This window comes from Engystomops pustulosus, chromosome 10 (genome assembly GCF_040894005.1).
Source record: "Engystomops pustulosus chromosome 10, aEngPut4.maternal, whole genome shotgun sequence".
In the NCBI taxonomy this organism is placed as follows: Eukaryota; Metazoa; Chordata; class Amphibia; order Anura; family Leptodactylidae; genus Engystomops; species Engystomops pustulosus.
This window is the reverse complement of record NC_092420.1, coordinates 35,284,421-35,305,692: the sequence shown is the minus strand read 5'-3', so window position 1 is coordinate 35,305,692 and position 21,272 is coordinate 35,284,421. Positions and strand designations below refer to the sequence as shown.

Sequence of the window (21,272 nt, the reverse complement as noted above, 5' to 3'; positions counted from 1 at the left end):
TACTGGTGGCCCACAATACTACAAGAAATATAACATTTTTTACACAACATCCACATAGATCAACAAAACCTTTACTTAGCCTTGTCAGATGACAGGAATTAGATACTTGATACAGTAAAATAGTATTTTGCCAAAAATGTAGCAATTTTACTTTATGTCAGAAATAAATAGTACAAGTGATAATATTAAACAAAATAATTTTTTAAGGAAAAAAAAGCTTATCTGTGCCATTTTTCTATTAGTTTCTTCTACATTAGTGAGCTGTCATGTCTCCTGTTGGCAGTGCTGGGCTGAGAGGCAGGTAAGAATAAAAACTCTGAGTAGCAGCTGCTCACTTACATCTCTGCAGCCTATTTTACAGGTATAAAAAAACTCTTAAATGTGTGGCACCATATTATTTATTTTAGTACAAATACTGCTATACCAGAACTCTTGTTCATGATACATTGGGGGTCATTTACTAAGGGCCCGATTTGCGTTTTCCCGACGTGTTACCCGAATATTTCCGATTTGCGCAGATTTTCCCTGAATTGCCCCGGGATTTTGGTGCACGCGATCGGATTGTGGCGCATCGGCGCTGGCATGCACGCGTCGGAAATCGGGGGCGTGGCCGAACGAAAAACCGACGGATTCGGAAAAACCGACGCATTTTTTTAAAAAAAGTGTTGCGGGACTAGCGCTTACCTTCACTCGGTCCGGCTTGGTGAAGATCAGTGCATTCCAGGGAACTTCAGCGCAGACATTGGAGGAACTGCCTTAGTGAATCCCGGCCAGACCCGAATCCACCGCAGAGAACGCGCCGCTGGATCGCGAATGGACCGGGTAAGTAAATCTTCCCCCCGTTTCCTAATTACCCTCTTTGCATCTCTCACTTGGGACTGTGGTGACTTCTTGCTATGAGTTTGGCTTATGAGGCAGTGTGCTGGATACATATATCCTGGGGGAGGGGGCTGTGTAATTTTGTCTTGATGCACTCTTGTTGTGACCCAGCTATCTGACATCATAGTATGTGCGCTGGCCGAGCGCACGTAGCTTGCTCTTCCCACACTGCTGCTGAAGAGAAAAGGAACTGCTGAGATTACTGATATTTTGTTAACGTGAAGCCTACCTATATTCTGAAGGTAGGGGGTGCAGTTTGCTGGGCTACCTATACACTGGGGGGGGGGCGGTGTGCTGGCTATCTATATAGTGGGCGGCTGCAGTGGGCTGGCTACCTATATACTGCTCGGGGGTGCAGTGTGCTGGATACCCATATATGGGGGGGTAGTGTACTGGATACATATATACTGGGGGCCAGTGTGTTGGATACATATATACTGGGGGCAGTGTGTTGGATACATATATACTGGGGGGCAGTGTGTGGGATACATATATTCTGGGGGATATTTATCATCTCTATAAGCTGCCGTTCTGAATATTCATTATTTGGATTCTTTTGTTTTCTCCCTGTGGTTATTAGCACAGTGCTCCCGTCCTGCAAGGGTGATGCCTTAGTGGTCAATGATATCTATACACATGCATCATCACGTATATATCTAATATAGAGGGGCATAGTGTATATATATATATATATATATATATATATATAAATATATATATAATAAAGAGAGGATGGCATTTAATAGCGGGGGGGAACAGTATATATCTATATTTCTGACAGAGTGCATAGTATGAATTAAAAGGGGTTACTGCATGTAACCATTCATTATGGGATGCTGCATACATGTAAATTAGAGGGCCCTGTACATATGTAAAATAATTTGGGATACTGTATACAATATATGTATATAGGGAGTGGGAATCGGTCCTAGTGCTATGCTTCTATACGAATCTCAGTTCTAATACTATATGCAACACCCTCGCCGATGCAAGGCGAAGGAGTGCTTGCGAATACGTCCCACAGCATGTCACTACATCACACAGGGGACATTGCAGTGGTAGATCCTGCCTGGCAAGGCAGGAGTTAAGTGTTTTGTATGATGCAAGATCTGTCGTCCAATCACTTGTATTGCATTCTGCCCAATGTAAGCTGAGATGTAATTGGAGGAGCAGCCACCACCTGACCTAGGGGCTACAAAACCCCTGGCCAGGAATATTCCAGAGCTCAGTTCCAGGCAGACCTGAGGGTCTGCAGGACACTAGAAGAGACTAGTTTTAGCCTAGCTCAGATGAGAAGAAGCAGACTGGGTTATCCCAGTCCAGACTCTATTCAGCCAGCATACCATACCAGAGCAGGAAGAGCCTAGCCCCTGCCTCTGAAGAGTGGAGCTAATAGATAAGAGTTAGTGAGGAAAGGGGTATCATCCTACCTTCAAGGGTGATACCTGAAGCACTCCAGGACAAGCTGAAGCTTCCTATTAGGACACAGCTACCTCCCAGCCTGCCCTCTGCATCCAGGCTGGCGATATACCTCCTGTGGCTCCCTCCAAATGCATCTCAGCACTCCACCATTCTTTTAAAGGCACGTTGCTGCGGTTCCTGTCGGTTCCAATAAAGAACTGTAAGTTGTTTTTGTTCAACCTCTGCCTCTGTCTGGTCCCTGCTACTAAGGCTGTTACCATCACGGGCATCCTTCCACCGCACAGAGACTCATACTCTAGACACCAAAGGGTTGCCCCAGGGAGATCAGCTATAGCAGCCTCTCCCTCATCATTTCTTGCCAACACCACCCTGCTGGAGACCTGCCAGGCTGTAGGACAGCCCTCCGGTTCCCCATACCAAGCACCGTGACAATAGCGTGCCTAGGCCGCAACCGTCAGCCACTCAGGTACTGTGGGCCCCGGCTGACTCCAGGCCCCGAGAAAAGGCTAGGCCCCGGTGGGGGATGTTGCATATACTTATGTATTGAACTCATACTGGGGCTATATATATATGTACTAAGCTTTATTCTGGGAAAGTATATATGTAAATTTCTATTATAATAATTCACGACAGGCACAATATTACAATTTGAAAGACTCTGTACATTTAATTTATGGGGGGCACTGTAAATGTTAGAATTAATTCGGGGGGAGCAATGTCTAAGCTATCTTAGTGGGATAGTGCTGCATACGCTATAATCCATACATAAATGCATGTTTCTAATATTTTAGGTTCGTGGGGGCTGTTTATGCTAAAATCGGGAGAACATTCTGTATATTTTAACAATTTATGTAGAAACTGCCCTGGCCATAGTTTTATTACAGTTATGATCATCTATAACAGTGTTCCCCAACTTTTTTGTATCTGGGGACCGGCTGCACCTAAAAATTTTTACCAGGGACCGGGGCAGGTAACTCACCATGGACCCTGGAAAATAAAATTGTGTGCCCCACAAATAGTCCATATCTAACCAAACTATAATGTCCCCTTGTCTTTGGGCTTTTCACTGTGAGGAAAGAAATATACATACCACATATACACAAGTATAAGCTGACTTATACCTAATTTTACCACAAAAAACTGGGAAATCTTGGCCTGGAGTATAGGCCTAAGTTGGGAAATGCTGCTGCAACTCTTACCCCATTAAATGCCCCTCGCAGTGCTTTCCCATCCATAAAATGTCCCCAGGAGTCCCCCCCCCCCACACTAATGACATGTCCCCAGCAGTGCTCCTCCCCATAAAATGCCCCCAGCAGTGCTCCCTTCCCCCATTAAATACCCCTCGCAGTGCTTTTCCACCCATAAAATGTCCCCAGGAGTTCTCCCCCCCACTAATGAAATGTCCACAGCAGATGCCCTATAAAAATAATAAAGAAAGCACTTACCTCAGACACTCCTCTTCACCCCGCAGCCCTAGCTTCTTCTATCCTCAGATTCCTGGCAGTGCGAGCAGAGGCACGTCTATGCTCACTGCCTACATACACAAGGTATGAAGCGGCTGTGTCACCCTTAAAGACATCATCATAGAGGTTGCGTGCGAGCAAACAGCACAGACCTTCCTCTACCCGCACTGAGGGCATTCTGAGATGAGGAGAAGCAGGAGGTGCTGGAGTTGAGTATCGATTTTTTTTACTTTCATATACTAGTGGTCTTCAAACACTGGACTGTGGCTCTCTACCGGCTGCTCCATGGCCCGGTTTTAGGCTATGACCTGGCGGTTGAAGACCACTGCTCTATAACAACTTCCTGCATTATATAGTGCCATAGTCTCACTGCTCTTACAGTAAATAATCATTTCTATGGTGATGATAGAAACATATCTCCTCTAGCTATATAGGAAACCCCCATTTTCTAGTCAAAGTATTAGGTATAAAAAGATATTTGGAGAGATCCTTGTACTGCCCGTTCAGGTATTTGTACATTGTAATGAGGTCTCCCGTCAGCCATCTTTTTTTATGTTGAATAACTCCAAGTTTTGTTATCTATAATTGAATTCTACTCCGCCATTCCCTAATTATCTTGGATGCTGTCCTCTGCACCTGATCCAGTACCACCATGGCATCTTTATATAATCGTGCCAATAACTATACATAATATTACATGTGTGGTCTGACCTTGTATAAGGGCAAAACTATGGGCAGAATCCATGCCTCTCTTAATAAATCCCATAATTTCATTTGCTTTATTAGAAGCTGCCTGGCACTGGTCACTAAAATTATATTTAACATCCAACAACCCCCACCCCAACCAAGTCATTTTCAGCTTCTGTTTTACCAAGTAATTAAATGTTTAGAACATAATTGTACATTTTGTTAAAATGACCCAAGTGCATAACCTTACATTTATCTACATTAAAGCTCATTAACCATTTCTACGCCCATTCCTCCAGCTTCTACAAATCCCTCTGTAATGTTATATTATATGCCTTGATATTAATTACTTTACAGCTTAATATAATCTGCAAATATTGAAACTCTACTGTGTAAACTTATTATATCAAATGCCTTGGAAAAGTCCTGATATACAACATCCACAACTTCCCCCAGGTCCAGTCTAGAACTTACCTCCTCATGGAAGCTGATCAAATTCGACTGACAGGACCAATCCCTCATAAACCTACGTTGGTGCTATGTCATAAAGTTACATACAGCGAGATACTCCTGGATAGCATCGATAATAAATACCTCAAATATTTATAATGTGTTGTAGTAGAATAAGAAAATGAAATATTGGGGCACATTTACTTACCTGCGCTATCCCCGAAAGTGCGTTGTCCGACCGGAATGCACATCTGCCGCGATTCAAGAAGATTGTGCGCCCACAAATTGAAAGTTAAATCCTGCGGTTTGTCCAAATCAGTCGGATTGTCCGACGGCCCGCCTCCCGATTTCTGTTGCGTGAAAGCCGATGCACCACAATCCAATCGCGTGTGACATAATTCTAAACGCCTGTCCCTTAGTAAATAAGCCCCATTGTGGCATTAGGGGGGGCCACAAAATTAGCCATTAAGGGACCACAAAATTCCAAGTGTCAGCCCTGTTCACAGCGAAAATTGACATGCTGAGGTTTTTTCAATGCAAATTGGGGAAGGGGATTTATCATGGCTTGTACCCTGGACCTGGCAATTTGGCCAGATATTTTTCAGGAGTGGAGTTTGAATTATAAACTGGAGCATGATGCGCCAGTATATGGTGTATGATGTCAATTTATGCTGCCGGTTTATCCTGCTGTGATTTCTGTTGGAATTATCAAAACATTTTTTGTGGTGATGGACCACAAAGATTTGTGAATTTACTGAATGAGATTTTACAGTAGGACTCGGGGACTTCATGGATTGACAGGCACCCCTTTGCTCATGGCCATTCTTGGTCTAAAACCAACCGTGAGTCTCGCATAGCTTACAGTTGACCTAGGCAAATTTAGCTACCCCAGTGTAAGGCACCTGAGAAGCAAGCAGACAAGGTAAAGTCAGGGTTGACTAAGTTTTAAAGGAGTCAAAAACAAACTGAAGATCTTTGCAAACAGCCTAGAGTTAAAGTCTGGTTAAAGCTGAGTTCTTCACGAACAGTCAGTGGCGTAACTACCGCCGTAGCAGCCGTAGCGATTGCTACGGGGCCCGGGAGCTTCAGGGGCCCGGGCAGTGGCACAATCACAATGTCTGCAGACTGCGCTGCATTTCCGTACACGGTCTGAACGCCGCCCGGGCCCTGCTATACGGCGCATTAAGGTAAAGATCAATCCCATGGCCCGCCCCCTCTTTATCCCGCCCGCCCCAGAGTTTCTGACCCGTCCCGCCCCGCCCCGCTGCTCCTGCAGCCGCCCACTACGCTGCTCCCACGGCTGCCCGGCCGGTACGGCCTGACCGTTCTCAATGCTGTTACCGCGGGTGCCCGGCAGGCATGCTGCTCCCGCAGCCGCCCGGCCGTTACCTCGGTCCCACTGCCGCACCGCCGGTACACTGGTCCGGGAGCTGCACACCGGTGCTCCACACTGTTTCCGCAGATGCCTGCCCGCCACAATGGTACCCTGGTCCCTCGCCCGGCAAACTGCTCCCGCAGCTGCCCATCAGCCCTCCACACTGCTCCTGTGGCTGCCTGCCCTGCATAATGTACTCACGGCCGGTAGCCTGGTCCTAAGGCCATGCGGCCAGCACACTGCTCCCGCAGTGTGCCACCCACCCTCCACACCCCCTGCTCCCATGGCCGCCCGGCCGGCATGATACTCTCACGGCCGTCCGGCCGGCACACTGGTCCGGGAGCTGTCCGCCAGCACTCAATGCTGCTCCCGCGGCCGCCCATCCGGCACCCTGGTCCCGCGGCCGCCCTTCCTCCACACTGCTGCCGCCATGTTGCTGCCGTGGCTGCCCGGCCAGCACAATTCCTAGGCTCGCAGGATGCCTAACCGACCCACCCCACTACACATCAGCCGGTCTGCAAGAAATGTAAGTCCCTAAATATGTGTGTATAGTTAATGATTGTATGCTATATATGTGTATGCTGTGTGTATGCTGTGTGTGTGTATGCTGTGTGTGTGTATGCTGTGTGTGTGTATGCGGTGTGTGTGTATGCGGTGTGTGTGTATATGGTGTGTGTGTGTATATGGTGTGTGTGTGTATATGGTGTGTGTGTATATATGGTGTGTGTGTGTATATGGTGCGTGTGTATATGGTGCGTGTGTATATGGTGCGTGTATGCTGTGCGTGTATGCTGTGTAAGTATGCTGTGTGTGTGTTTATATGGTGTGTGTTTATATGGTGTGTGTGTATATGCTGTGTGTGTGTGTATATGGTGGGTGTGTGTGTATATGCTGTGTGTGTGTGTGTATATGGTGGGTGTGTGTGTATATGGTGGGTGTGTGTGTATATAGTGTGTGCATGTGTATATGCTGTGTGTGCATGTGTATATGCTGTGTGTGTGTATATGATGGGGGTGTGTGTATAGGTGTGTGTGTGTGTGTGTATATGGTGTGTGTGTGTGTATGTGTGTATATGCTGTGTGTGTGTATATGTTGTTTGTGTGTATATGCTGCATATACTGAATGTGTGATTATATGCTGTATGCATTTTGTGTGTGTATATACTGTATATATACACAGTATGTGTGTATATAAACAGTATGCATGCAACTTTGATGCATATATACTGTATGTATGTACAGGGAGTTTGTATATACTGTATGTATTAGTGTATAAATGTATAGATGAGTATATAAATGTGTGCATATGAGTGTATACATATGTATGTGTGGACGAGTGTATAAAAGTGAGTGTAGAATGTTATGTTGTGTATTTAAGTGTGTAAATGTTAGTGATTGTATAAACGTGTGTTTATGTATGAATATTTTTAAGGGGGGCCCAATGCAAAAATCTGCTACGGGGCCCTGCTTCTCCTAGTTACGCCACTGCGAACAGTCAAAAGTATAGGAACAATATTTAGGGATCAAGTGGTAAATCAGGACACGGTCATAAACACAGAGGTCATTCAGCATCAAAACAGAATTCCATTACAAAGAACTAGTGGGTTAGGAACCCTTAAAGTCCAGGGACATTTCTGTGGGAGCAGATACGTTTCATAACCAGGAAAAACCCACGAATGGCAGGAGGTAACATAAACATGTGATATGGAAACCATAGGGACACAGATGCCTAAAATCCTGGGAGAAAAGGCACCATAGACTAAATTACAGCTAGTCTGAAATATTAACCCCTTAGCGCTCCGCGCCGTAGCTGTACTGCGCAGCTTCCGACGATTAGCGCTCAGCGCGTGGTGACATCGGGGCGAGATTTGGGTGACAGAGGCAGGAGGAGTTCCTGTCTCCGTCACCCGACCAATCATATCGGTCCCACCCGCCGATTTTAGGCTAAAAAACGTGGTTTTAGCCCTTTCCTCTTCCTCCAGCGGCACCATTTTGGTTTGGTATCGCTGGAGAGAGGAAAGAGCGTTACTGTGTGCACCAAAATACACTTTTACACTATAAATAGTGTTCTGATCCTTATCTGATCCCTATTGTTCCCTACAAATCCCTATCCCTATCTGTTTTTTCCTGTGTCCTGTGTGTTCCCTGTGTGATCGCCTTGTGTGATCCCACGTGTCTTCCGTTTTTCCCTGTCTGTCCCTTCTGAACCCAAACGCACTTTTCAGTGCGCTGTGTTAGCGTTGTTCTGCACTGGACGCACTTTTCAGTGTGAATAGCGCTGCACAGAATCTTTAGCAGTCTTAGCGATAGTTAGTTTGTCTTAGGGCAAGCTAGGTGCATTTGTAGCGCCTTTTTGCGCGGTGCACATAGGTTTTTTTTCGGTGCCTGGTATTATTTTTTTCCAGAGCGCTGTAGGTGTACCCGTACTTAGCTATTTTTTGTGTGTGCCATCTGTGCGGCTGCTCCGTGTGGTTTGGTGTGCATTATCTTTTTTTTTGTGTGCTATCTGTGCGGCTTGTCCGTGTAGTTTAGTGCGCATTATTTTTTTTGTGTGCTATCTGTGCGGCTTGTCCGTGTAGTTTAGTGCGCATTATCTTTTGTGTGCCATCTGTGTGGCTGGTCCGTGTGGTTTGGTGTACATTATCTTTTTTTTTTGTGTGCTATCTGTGCGGCTTGTCCGTGTAGTTTAGTGCGCATTATTTTTTGTGTGTGCCATCTATGCGGCTTGTCCGTGTAGTTTGGTGCGCATTATCTTTTTTTTTTTTGTGTGCTATCGGTGCGGCTTGTCCGTGTAGTTTAGTGCACATTATTTTTTGTGTGTGCCATCTGTGCGGCTTGTCCGTGTAGTTTGGTGCGCATTATCTTTTTTTTTTTTGTGTGCTATCTGTGTGGCTTGTCCGTGTAGTTTAGTGCACATTATTTTTTGTGTGTGCCATCTGTGCGGCTTGTCCGTGTAGTTTGGTGCGCATTATTTTTTTTTTTTGTGTGCTATCTGTTTGGCTTGTCCGTGTAGTTTAGTGCACATTATTTTTTGTGTGTGCCATCTGTGCGGCTTGTCCGTGTAGTTTAGTGCACATTATTTTTTGTGTGTGCTATCTGTGCGGCTTGTCCGTGTAGTTTAGTGCGCATTATTTTTTTTGTGTGCTATCTGTGCGGCTTGTCCGTGTAGTTTAGTGCACATTATTTTTTGTGTGTGCCATCTGTGCGGCTTGTCCGTGTAGTTTGGTGTGCATTATATATTTTTTTTTGTGTGCCTGCTAGACGGTTTATCCGTGTAGTTTGGTGCACATTATCTAATTTTTCTAGTTCTCTATTTTTTTTGTGTGCAATGTCTCAGAAGACGTACACCGTGTTGGAGGCATATAACATGCTTGCCTCTGACACCGAGTCAGCTAGTGGGGATGATGGTCCCTTTTACCTATCATCATCCTCCTGCTCATCTTCCAGTGACCTGGAAGGACCCCCAAGAAGGCGCCGTAGGGTTCCAGGGACTTCTGCAGGAGAAGTGCCTGGGACTTCTGCAGGAGAAGTGCCTGGGACTTCTGCAGGAGAAGTGCCTGGGACTTCTGCAGGAGAAGCGTCTGGGGCTTCCACTGACCCCACATGGGTAGCCCCAGATAATTATACCCCTCAGGTCCCTGACTTTTTGGGCCATCCTGGAATTAACTTTGACACGACAGGGCTCAGAGCTGTGGACTTTTTAAAGTTTTTTTTTGATGAGGCGCTGCTGAATATTATTATATTTCAGACAAATCTCTACGCTGCACAACATATTGCCCAAAACCCCACGTCCTTTTATGCACAACCCTACAGGTGGACCCCTGTCACTGCAGCAGAGATGTACAAGTATTGGGGCATAATACTCCTTATGGGGATAGTAAAAAAGCCTTCAATCAGGGACTACTGGAGCTCAGATATACTGTACCACACCCCCATGTTCCGCATGGCAATGAGCAGGATGCGCTTTGAAGCCATCCATAAGTTTTTGTACTACACTGACAACACACAGTGCCCACCCAGAGGTGACCCCAGTTATGATCGGTTATTTAAGGTCAGGCCCATATTAGATCATTTTAGTGCCAAGTTTGCCCAGGCATATACCCCTGCCAAACATGTGAGCATAGACGAGTCCCTGGTACAATTCAAAGGGAGACTTCACTTCCGCCAGTACCTGCCCAATAAGAGGGCAAGGTATGGTGTGAAGATGTATAAGCTGTGCGAAAGTTCATCAGGGTACACATACAAGTTCAGGATATATGAAGGGAAGGACTCCACTATAGTGCCCCCAGAATGCCCCCCCTTCCTGGGTGTTACAGGGGAGATAGTGTGGGATTTAGTGCACCCACTGCTGGACCAGGGCTACCACCTCTACCTGGACAATTTCTACACCAGCACCACCCTGTTCAAGTGCCTCTCTTCCAGAAATACTGCGGCATGCGGCACTGTACGCAGAAATCAGAGAGGTCTCCCTAAGTCGTTGCTAGGGCAAAAACTTAAAAGGCACGAAAGCAGGGCACTATGCAGCGACTCTGTATTGTGTGTTAAGTACAAGGACAAGAGAGAGGTCCTTGTATTAACCACAATACATGAGCACACCACCACCCCTGTCCCAGTACGAGGTGCCAGTACAGAAACCCCCAAGCCAGACTGTATTTTAGATTATAACAAATACATGGGAGGGGTGGACTTGTCTGACCAGGTGCTTCAGCCGTACAATGCCATGCGGAAGTCGAGGGTGTGGTACAAGAAGCTGGCCGTGCACATCATGCAGATGGCATTGTATAATGCTTATGTGCTGCATCGATATGCCGGCCAGAGGGGAACTTTCCTGGAATTTCAAGAGGTGGTAATAAAGTACTTTCTTTTTGGAGACCAGGAAGGGGGGAGTGCTAGCACTTTTGGAAGTGAGGCCCCATCACGTATTGTCCCAGGGCAGCACTTTCCAGGAGTAGTTCCCCAAACAGCCAGCAAGGGAAGGTCACAAAAGAGGTGCAGGGTGTGCTCCAAAAATGGCATTCGGAAGGACACCATTCATCACTGTGAGACATGCCCAGAAAAACCAGGGTTATGTATGAAAGATTGCTTCCGAATTTATCATACATCCCTGGATTTTTAGAGTACCCTGTTGTTACCCTGACGCACAGCTTATACATCATGCCGCATGCCGCACCTTCCCTTCTAAGCCCTGCCATGTGCCCAGCCTGTAGATTACTGTCCCGTATGCTTTACCCGGGAAAACATGCATCATGATTTTTAGGGTGTTTGTCTCCCATGGCAGCAGCTGGGCACAAAATGACATAATGGATATTTTTTACTATGCACTATCCATTATGCACTTTTTCAGGGGTCCACCTGTGGGGTTAAAATGCTAACTATACCCCTAGATTAATTCATGGAGGGGTGTAGTTTCCAAAATAAGGTCAGTTCTTATGGGTTTCTACTGTACTGGCCCCTATTGGCATCTACAAATCTTTCATGATGCCAAAAAGAAAAAAAATGTACAATGTCTGTGCTCCAACAAGTTATTCCCTTTTGAGCCCTGCCGTGTCTCCATCCTACAGATTATTGCCTCCTATGGGGTATTGCCCTAACCGGGGTAACCCGCAGAATTATTTTTGATGTGTTTTTCCCCAGTGGCATGAGTTGGGCAAAATACTTTTGTTACTTCAATGGCATATTTGATAAATTGCAATACAATTGTTTCTCTGCACTACTCACTTTGTATTACATTTTAGCCAGCACCTTAGGGGTTAAAATGCTCATACAAGCCTACATACATTCTTTGAGGGGTGCCCTTTCCAAAATGGGTTCACTACTTGGGGGTTTCTATTGTACTGGTACCTCGGGGGTACCCCCCACTACCAGTCTAGTGAAAACGAAGCTTGAAAACCTAAATTGTGCTTCTTTCTTCCTGACCCCTGCCGTGTGCCCAGCCTGTAAATTATTGGCACATGTGTGGTATTGCCATACTCGGGACAACCCGCAGAATGATTTTTGGGGTGTTTGTCTAAAGTGGCATGGGTTGGGCACAGTACACGAGGCACTAAAATGACATTTTTGAGATAAAAACACAATTTTTACTCTGCACCCTTTACTTTGCATTCAATTTTGGCCAGCGTGTTGGGGGTTAAAATGCTCATACAAGCCTACATACATTCTTTGAGGGGTGCCCTTTCCAAAATGAGTTCACTACTTGGGGGTTTCTATTGTACTGGTACCTCGGGGGTACCCCCCACTACCAATCTAGTGAAAATGAAGCTTGAAAACCTAAATTGTGCTTCTTTCTTCCTGACCCCTGCCGTGTGCCCAGCCTGTAAATTATTGGCACATGTGTGGTATTGCTGTACTCGGGACAACCCGCAGAATGATTTTTGGGGTGTTTGTCTAAAGTGGCATGGGTTGGGCACAGTATATGAGGCACTAAAATGACATTTTTGAGATAAAAACACAATTTTTACTCTGCACCCTTTACTTTGCATTCAATTTTGGCCAGCGTGTTGGGGGTTAAAATGCTCATACAAGCCTACATACATTCTTTGAGGGGTGCCCTTTCCAAAATGAGTTCACTACTTGGGGGTTTCTATTGTACTGGTACCTCGGGGGTACCCCCCACTACCAATCTAGTGAAAATGAAGCTTGAAAACCTAAATTGTGCTTCTTTCTTCCTGACCCCTGCCGTGTGCCCAGCCTGTAAATTATTGGCACATGTGTGGTATTGCTGTACTCGGGACAACCCGCAGAATGATTTTTGGGGTGTTTGTCTAAAGTGGCATGGGTTGGGCACAGTATATGAGGCACTAAAATGACATTTTTGAGATAAAAACACAATTTTTACTCTGCACCATTTACTTTGCATTCAATTTTGACCAGCGTGTTGGGGGTTAAAATGCTCACCACAACCACCGATAAATTCTTTGAGGGGTCTAGTTTCCGAAATGGTGACTTTTTGGGGGGTTTTCTATTGTACTTTTACTTCAGGGGCTCTTCAATTACACTGTGGCACCACAAAATATTTGCAGCCAAATTGGCCTTCCAAATTCCCAGTAGCGTTAACTCTGTTCTGGACATCGCTGTGCGGGGAACCAGCAGCTGACATCCACATGTCTGGTATTGCCGTACTCGGAAGAAGCAGGGCAAGAAATTAGGAATATATATTTACCTCAAATTCCTTCTGAATGTATCCATTTTAGGGCTAAATTGGAAAGATTGAAATCAAAAATTGAAATTTCAAAATTTCCACTCCATTTTCATATGCTTCCGGAAAAATAATTAAAGGGTTAACAGACTTCTTAAATGCTGATTTGAATAGGTTGAGATGTTAGGTTCATAAAATGGTGTTACTTGTAGGGGTATATAGTACATAAGCCTTTATAGAGCACTTCCAAACTGAATTGATCACCAAAAAGTTCGCATTTTTCAAATTTCAAGAAAATCTGAGAAGTTGCTACTAAAACTTCAAACCTTCTCACATCCATAAAAAAAATGGAAACTTAAAACAAATAATGGATATAAAAAGAAGACCAATGGCAAAAGGTTTCTATCAAAAAAAATTTGTGGTATCACTTTTTGTCTAAAAAGTATAACATTTGAATCTTTGAAAATAGTCATTTTTTTCAAATTTTTCCAAAATTTTTTAATTTTTACCCCCAAAAAACGAACGGATCACCGAAATGACACTACTAACATAAACTACAATGTCTCACGAGAAAACAATCTCAAAATCACAGAGATTTGAAAGCGTTGAAAAGTTATTACCACAGGAAGAGACACTGGTCAAATTTAAAAAAAAAGGAGCGAGCCTTAACCTGCAAACAGGCTGCGTCCTTAAGGGGTTAATATATATTTTTGTATGTGTTAAGAAATTTGTATAGCCAAAGCTTTTTTTTTTCCTGGCAGAAGAGAATGGTTTAAGTTTTTTTTGTATTATACTAATAATGAACAATTATGCAAATAATCTGCGATTTTACGTTTGTCTTTGATCATTTTATCATATTGTTGTTGTAAAATACAAATGGTTTGAGTAAAAGGTAAAGAAGAGGTGAGATATCAAGTGATGTTGATATTGTTGATATTGCAAACGAATCCGCCAACCTGGATTGCCCATCTTTCGCTAATGCAGTATTTTCAGCAAATAATATGCAGTGTGTGCAGCTGGTCTAAAGAGGACCCACCAAAAGAGATATCCTTCAGGCTTTGCTTTCCAATGCTACCTACATTATGGAATTATTTATACCGTACCTCTGTTGTCATTAGTAAATCCAATTTTTTCATAGATCGGAAATCTGGGTCGGTCTGCTATTTCTTCAGATCTGTTGATGAGAGCTTCTTTCATCACTTCAAACCCATTCAGTACGACCATATTTTTCCAGAAGTACTGCAAGCTAAATACATCCCCAAATTCTTTTTGCATCTGTTAAACAAAAATATACATATGTTTTAATACAACTAAATTCATTCAAAATGCAGAGATCTTATTTGGTTGCTTTAACATTGAATTAAATAGTGCAAAACTGCTACTCCAGAAGTAGTATAGTGTCGATACACTTTCGTCAAACTACCGGCAAAGTGATAGATGCCCCTTAGCAGCTGGCTCTTCTCAGTTTGTGATGATGTGTAATCATTTTATTCAAGTTTAAATTTCATTTGTGTAAATAGAGAAATGTGCTGAAGAGGATGGGGGTGCTTCTAGGAGAGTATATGTTATCAAAATTTTGTTCCAAACAAAAAACTTATCATTACTTGTATTTGAGCCCACACAGATAGACATCCATTGTATCTTAAGTTCAAACCCTTAACCACTCAGCCATCCTGGTTAATTTTATGTATTATCTTGGAGATGCCCATGACACTTTACAAGACACCTCTTAAGGACACAGCCATTTTGTAGCTTAAGGCTCAGCCCACTTTTTTGACATTTGACATACGGTTGTAACTTCCATTCACTTTAACTTAGCAAATTAATTTTTCATGACACGTTTCACTTTCTGTCAGTTGTAAATTTTGGTTGTTATGTTTTCCATTTATTTATAAAAACTGAACAATTTGAGATGTTCAAAATTCTAAGTGATCTCCGTTTTAGGCAGATAGTTAGTAACTAATTTGGGTGGTGAAACTAACATTTCCCATATTCACCAACTTACCCCTGAGGAAGTCACATTGGTGACAAAACGCGTTGGATTCGCCTCCCCCCGCTCTGTCCTCCGCCGCCTTTGTCACCCCTGATTTATCTTTCCTTTCCCCTTGACATAGTTACCTTGATGCATGGGTATGGTATATCTACTGTTTGATCAATTCAAGGGTATGATTTATTTTTACAGATATGAGGTGGCTTTATTATATGTATTTAACTGTTGTATTCTTATGTGGGCAGAACGTAGGGGAATAGCTCTGGAGCCCTGCTTTGTACTGTCAGGTGCCCAGTAATTGTTGCATCATACCTGTTCCACTTTTAAAGTGGATTTAATCTCTTGTGTATGGTGTATTATGTTTAATAAAGATTGTTAAAGATTGCTCTATGCTTGGTCTTTTCCTGCATCGCTTTTTTCTTGTATATTTATAGTCAGTTTTGATGCATGACCATTGTATTGGTGCTTTGCCCGTCCCCTTTGTTTGACATAACATTTCCCATATGTTACAGACTGTTCGATACACCAGACTGACTTGCCAGATGATGTGAAAATGAAAAGGTACACCGATGTACTACAATGATGCTTGGTACTTGCTTAATAAGATACAAAAGGGGTCGAGACCCTAAACTTTATTACGCCTCCTACTTCTGGTCATCACCAGAAGTCAAATACAACCTCTGATAAAAGTGCTGATGCCCTTGAAATTGTCGGGTCAAATGGTGGTTTTTAAAAAAAATTGCAAATCTTTTGCTAAACAGACTGGTCCAAAATAGCAACATTACAACGTGGAATGATATAGGTAAATTCATTCATTTAAGGGAAATTTTGTCCCAGGTTTTAACATGATAGACTTGATAAGCAATACAAGTCACAGTTTGCTCAAAACAAAATCCCTGCTTGTTGGGACTAGTGTGAAACAGACCGAAACCCAAAGTTTGGGTTTGCACCGAAGTTTGTGAGTGCAGGTCCCACAAAGCCGACCACAAACTTTATCCGTTCATATTCAGGTATGGCTTAACCCCCTCCAGCAGTAATGCCTGCAATTGTTGCTGACAATGATTGCGCCCATTGCCAATGGCATTAAAATCAATGGTGCAAGTGCGCCGGGTGGCCACCCTCGCAAAATGCCAGTGTGTGGGTAGTCACAGTGATTTAAATACCACCCACGACTTTGCCAGCAACATTTAAACAGTTGAATGACCGCAGGTGTTCAGGTGGGGGTTAGGGTTCACGTTCAGTACAAGTCTCCTCATTACTGGTTAGGACACATTTATGCATGCCATAGTGGAATTAAATATACCCTCTGCAGCTGTGGGCAATTCAACTATGAGAGACTCTGGAAGATTTAAAATATCACTGAGTGACCAATCCGGATCAATCAATCTGTGTTTTTACCATTGTTAAAGGGGATGTCCACTTTCAGCAAATAATTAATATGGTTTGTGTGAGGAAATGTTATACAATTCTCCAATATACTTTTCTGTATCAATTCCTCACAGTTTTCTAGATCTCTGCTTGCTGCCATTCTATAGGAAGCTTCTATGTTTACTACCAGTGGATAGCAATATGTCCATGATCTTGTCATAGACCCACAGGTGCAGGAGCCATTTGTATCTCTCACCTCGGATTTCTTGCTGTGTTAATAACGGCTCATGCACCTGCATGTCCCTCAGATTTCTATCCACTGGACGTAAACATAGACGCTTTCTATAGAAGGAAAGAGATCTAGAAGACTGCAGGGAATTGATGCAGAAATCATTACAATATCAATATTTGAGTTCATGTGTTTTTTGCCTGATGCATTTGAATTAGGTTTCAAAACGCAATGAAAAGGCATAGTTTCAGCATGGTCTGAAAATATACATTTACTATCATTATGTAGCAGTAGGTGGGGCTCCAAAATCTATTTCACTGGTCCATACAATAAGTAGAAACATGAGAGAAGCATAAAGTAAACCCAATTGTATTACTTATTTTGTAAAAGAATAAAAATTCTTAAAATTCGGGAAATACATGGAAAATTATGTTTTAACAAAAAAAGATGCCAAATCAATAAAGATCAATGAAACAACTTAATTAGAAAGAACTTCTAGTAATCATTTTCTATATTAGACGTTTGTGTCATTATAGAGGAATTTTGGCCCATTCTTTATTTTCTTACAATGGGGCTTCTGTTCATTGGGGGCAGTGGCTTATTCACAGTAATTTGGAAATCGCTTGGGGATCGGGAACATGGTGGGAAAATAAAAATGCATCCTAACTGTGCTGAGGCTCCCAGTTCCTGTGTTACTTCAGTGCTCCTGGTTTTCATGTCAGTTTGATCTGTGCTGATGGAAAGAGACTTGGCCATTCTCTCGCTGATTCATAGAGTTCACCTCATCTGACATTTCCAGCTTCAGTAAAGATTATAGAGTGAAAAGCAGATTAGGATGGAGGCAAAGAGCCAAAGTAAGCACAGAATGAAGCAATGTGTCCTTAGATATATAACACAGTTTGATGTAGTTATTTGTATTATTTATCTTTGTTGAACGAATTTGCTGGGACGTCCATGTTTTAAAAGATTGTCAGCTGTCTCAAATTTTAAAACTTGTAAATACATTTTTATTGTAAAATGATGTGCTAGAAATTGTTTGGAAATGGCTATATAACATTTATAAGCTCAGATTGATGGGCATCAACAATTACATCTCTTCGATTACACAGGATTGAAAAGAGAATGGGGGGGAATTATTAAGACTTGAGCCCTCTCCGCTCGCCCACAGAGGCTTGCGTATCTGAGAAGCCAAGAAAACTGTCAGGAAGGGGAGATTTCTCCACAAGCATGAATACATCTGCTTGAAAGGCAGTAACATCGTGGAATCAGCTGCACATCAAGAGGAAATCTATGCATGAAAAACATAAAAAAACTGTGAAAAAAATGTCTTGAGTATTATATAAACCGCATATGCTGCAGAAAATCACATGATTAAAAAAATCTGCACCGCATGTCAATTTCCACATAAAAAAAAAGCCATTAATATAATTGACAAGAATAATAGTGTTTTTTAAAGTACATTTTCTGCACTAAATTGAAATATGCATTGTGTGAAAAAATAGTAGAAATTTCAGCACAACACAAGGTGTCCTCGCATCTAATATTATATTTTTATTCCATACATATATATTTTTATTTGACTGGGGCGGTACACCTGTCAAACCGTAAAGCAGGTGTCCTAAGGCGAGCTCAGGGAGGACAGAAACCTCCCATAGAGCAGAAGGGCAAAAGCTCGCTTGATCTTGATTTTCAGTATGAATACAGACCGTGAAAGCGGAGCCTCACGATCCTTCTGACTTTTTGGGGTTTTTCGACAAACAGTGTCTTAGTCATGATCTAACATGTGTAAAAACATTGTGAACAATTAAAGCAAACTCCCCATTGCACACGTCAGAGGGCATTTCCAAACGTGCCATGTCACATGACCATCATGGCAAAGCAGCCCCCTTCAATGCCGACATGCAGTAAGTATTAAAATCTTGAAATATTAAATAAAAACATATTCTTACCAATAGAAAATACAAAGTAGATACTCAAAGATATGGGAGGAGTACAGATCAAGATAAAAATTCATTACAAATCAAATTCATACCACAATACAATAAATCAAAATTCTTCACTAGCAACAGGGTTTCAATAAAACATGATGTCAATAACCCCATGTGTGTTATAAACTACACCTTGTTGCAAGTTTTTATGAATACAACAAAAGCATATTTGACAGGTGCAGATTCCAGAACACAACATTTTGTAAGATATATAGTTTAATTGTTCAAAAGTCCCAATACGAAAGGGACTACACTTTATAGCGGAAAAATGCAACAAAATGAAATATATGTATAAAGGCATCACGTATTATCACATAGTAACATGGTACCACACAGTAATGAGATCTGGTCTCCTATTAAGGACTGGAGGATAACAAATTTCTAGGATAAATAAATCCAAAAAACTCAGTTTGTTAGCATCCTTTTCATGTTTCTTCCTCTAATCGAGCGCTTCACCTTTTCAATAGCCATCCATGAAAAACTATGTGAAGATTTATTATGATTTTCCCTCACGTGTTTGGAGGCTGTTGATATATTAAATGTCTGCACAAATGTCATCTGATCCTTGGTTTTAATGGGTCTGCCATATGCCCTACATATTGCTTATTGCAATCGTTGCATTTAATCACATACATGGCATTGCATGTTTTACAATTTAAATAAGTTTTTATTGAATAGTGTATGTTTGTCACCGAAGAACTGAATGTATTTTTCACTTCTATGTACGAACAAGCCTTACATTGATTATGACAACATTTGTAACATCCTATAGTATTTAACCATGTTTTCCCCTATATGCACTGCTGAACAAACTGGGTGATAAATCAGTACCTATAGTTGATGCCCTTTAAGCTACATATCTTATGCTATTCTTGACTATTATTTATTCTTGACTTTTATTTAATATTTCAAGATTTTAATACTTTCCGCATGTATAGGATCAAAGGGAACTACCACTTCATGAAGGTCATGTGACTGGGCACGTGTGGGAACACCCTCTGACATGTGCAGTGGGGAGCTTGGTTTAACTGATCCCAATGTTTTTTCACATGTTAGATCACGACTAAGACGCTGGTCATCGAAACACGTAGATTGGCAGTTTTACTGTATGGTCACTTATTTTTCCAGTTTTTGGCTTACATTTGGCTCGCATGGTGCACCATAAGATCGGAGGATCCGTGGTTTAAATGGGTGATCAGCTTATTGTAGTCTTTATTAGTATTGTGGTTTCATCGTGCGCAACTGGGCCCAGGTGCTATAAAAACACCTATTCAGGCATTCCCCTAGTTAAGGACACCCGACTTACAGACAACCCATAGTTAAAGACAGACCCCTCTGCCCACTGTGACCTTTGGTGAAGCTCTCTGGATGCTTTAGTATAGTCCCAGACTGCAATAATCAGCTGTAAAGTGTCTGTATTGAAGCTTTATTGATAATCCTTGATCCAATTACAGCAAAACATTATGAAACAATTGTCACTGGGACAAAAACATTTTTGTCTGGATGTACCATTATAAAATATACAGTTTCCACTTACATACAAATTCAACTTAAGAACAAACCTGCCTGTATTTACTTTTCTCAAGTGCTCCCATCCCGCGTCAGTGGTGACATCATGACTAGTGTTGAGCAAACTTGTCAAACAAAAGTGGTAAACTTTTTGACCACAAAATGATGGTAGGGTAAGTTGGCTGCAAAATGGGGGTTAGATCAGAGCAATTGCCTGCAAACAATGGGCTAGGGAAACACTTAAAATAATAACATTAAACAAAAAAAACAAAGGTGTCAGAGCTTTCAATGGGGAGGAGAAGGAGGGTGTGGCAGTAGAAATGGAAGAGGTGGAGAAGGAGGTAGCCAACACTTCAACCACTCAATCATACACTAGTATAGCCAAGTCCTGGAAACTTGCCTGGTTCATCTTATTGAACATAAAGAAGTCCACGTTGGCTGTGGATAGGTAGATCATCCTGTTGGTAATGAAACCCCCCGCAGTGCTGAACACATGTATTGATAGGACACTTGCTGCGAGCGGGCCAGAAACTCCAAGGCTTAGACAGTCAGCTGTGGTCACGTGGCCAATTTACCAACCCAAAATTAAACAGGGAAAACCCTATATTCTCGATCAAGAGACTTCAATACAAATTCAATACAAATGGTAGTACAAATAGTGGTCATTGTGCTGGCACTCAAGCATGTAATGGCTCAATTGAGGTTGCACAGAGGCAAGGACAAGCTGTCCTCGGTGGGAGGTGTTTCCTGCAGCTGTGCTTCAATGACACCCAGGAGC

General features: G+C 42.6%; 1 protein-coding gene across 1 annotated transcript in view; it reads right to left on the bottom strand.

Annotated features, from left to right (window-relative positions):
- LOC140105103 (cytochrome P450 2D15-like) overlaps window positions 1–21,272 on the bottom strand; it is a 65,411-nt gene that overhangs the window by 23,338 nt on the left and 20,801 nt on the right. Inside the window, exon 2 of the mRNA XM_072129003.1 lies at window positions 14,514–14,685. Within this exon, the coding sequence (XP_071985104.1) occupies window positions 14,514–14,685 (172 nt within the window). The remainder of the gene's footprint in view (window positions 1–14,513; window positions 14,686–21,272) is intronic.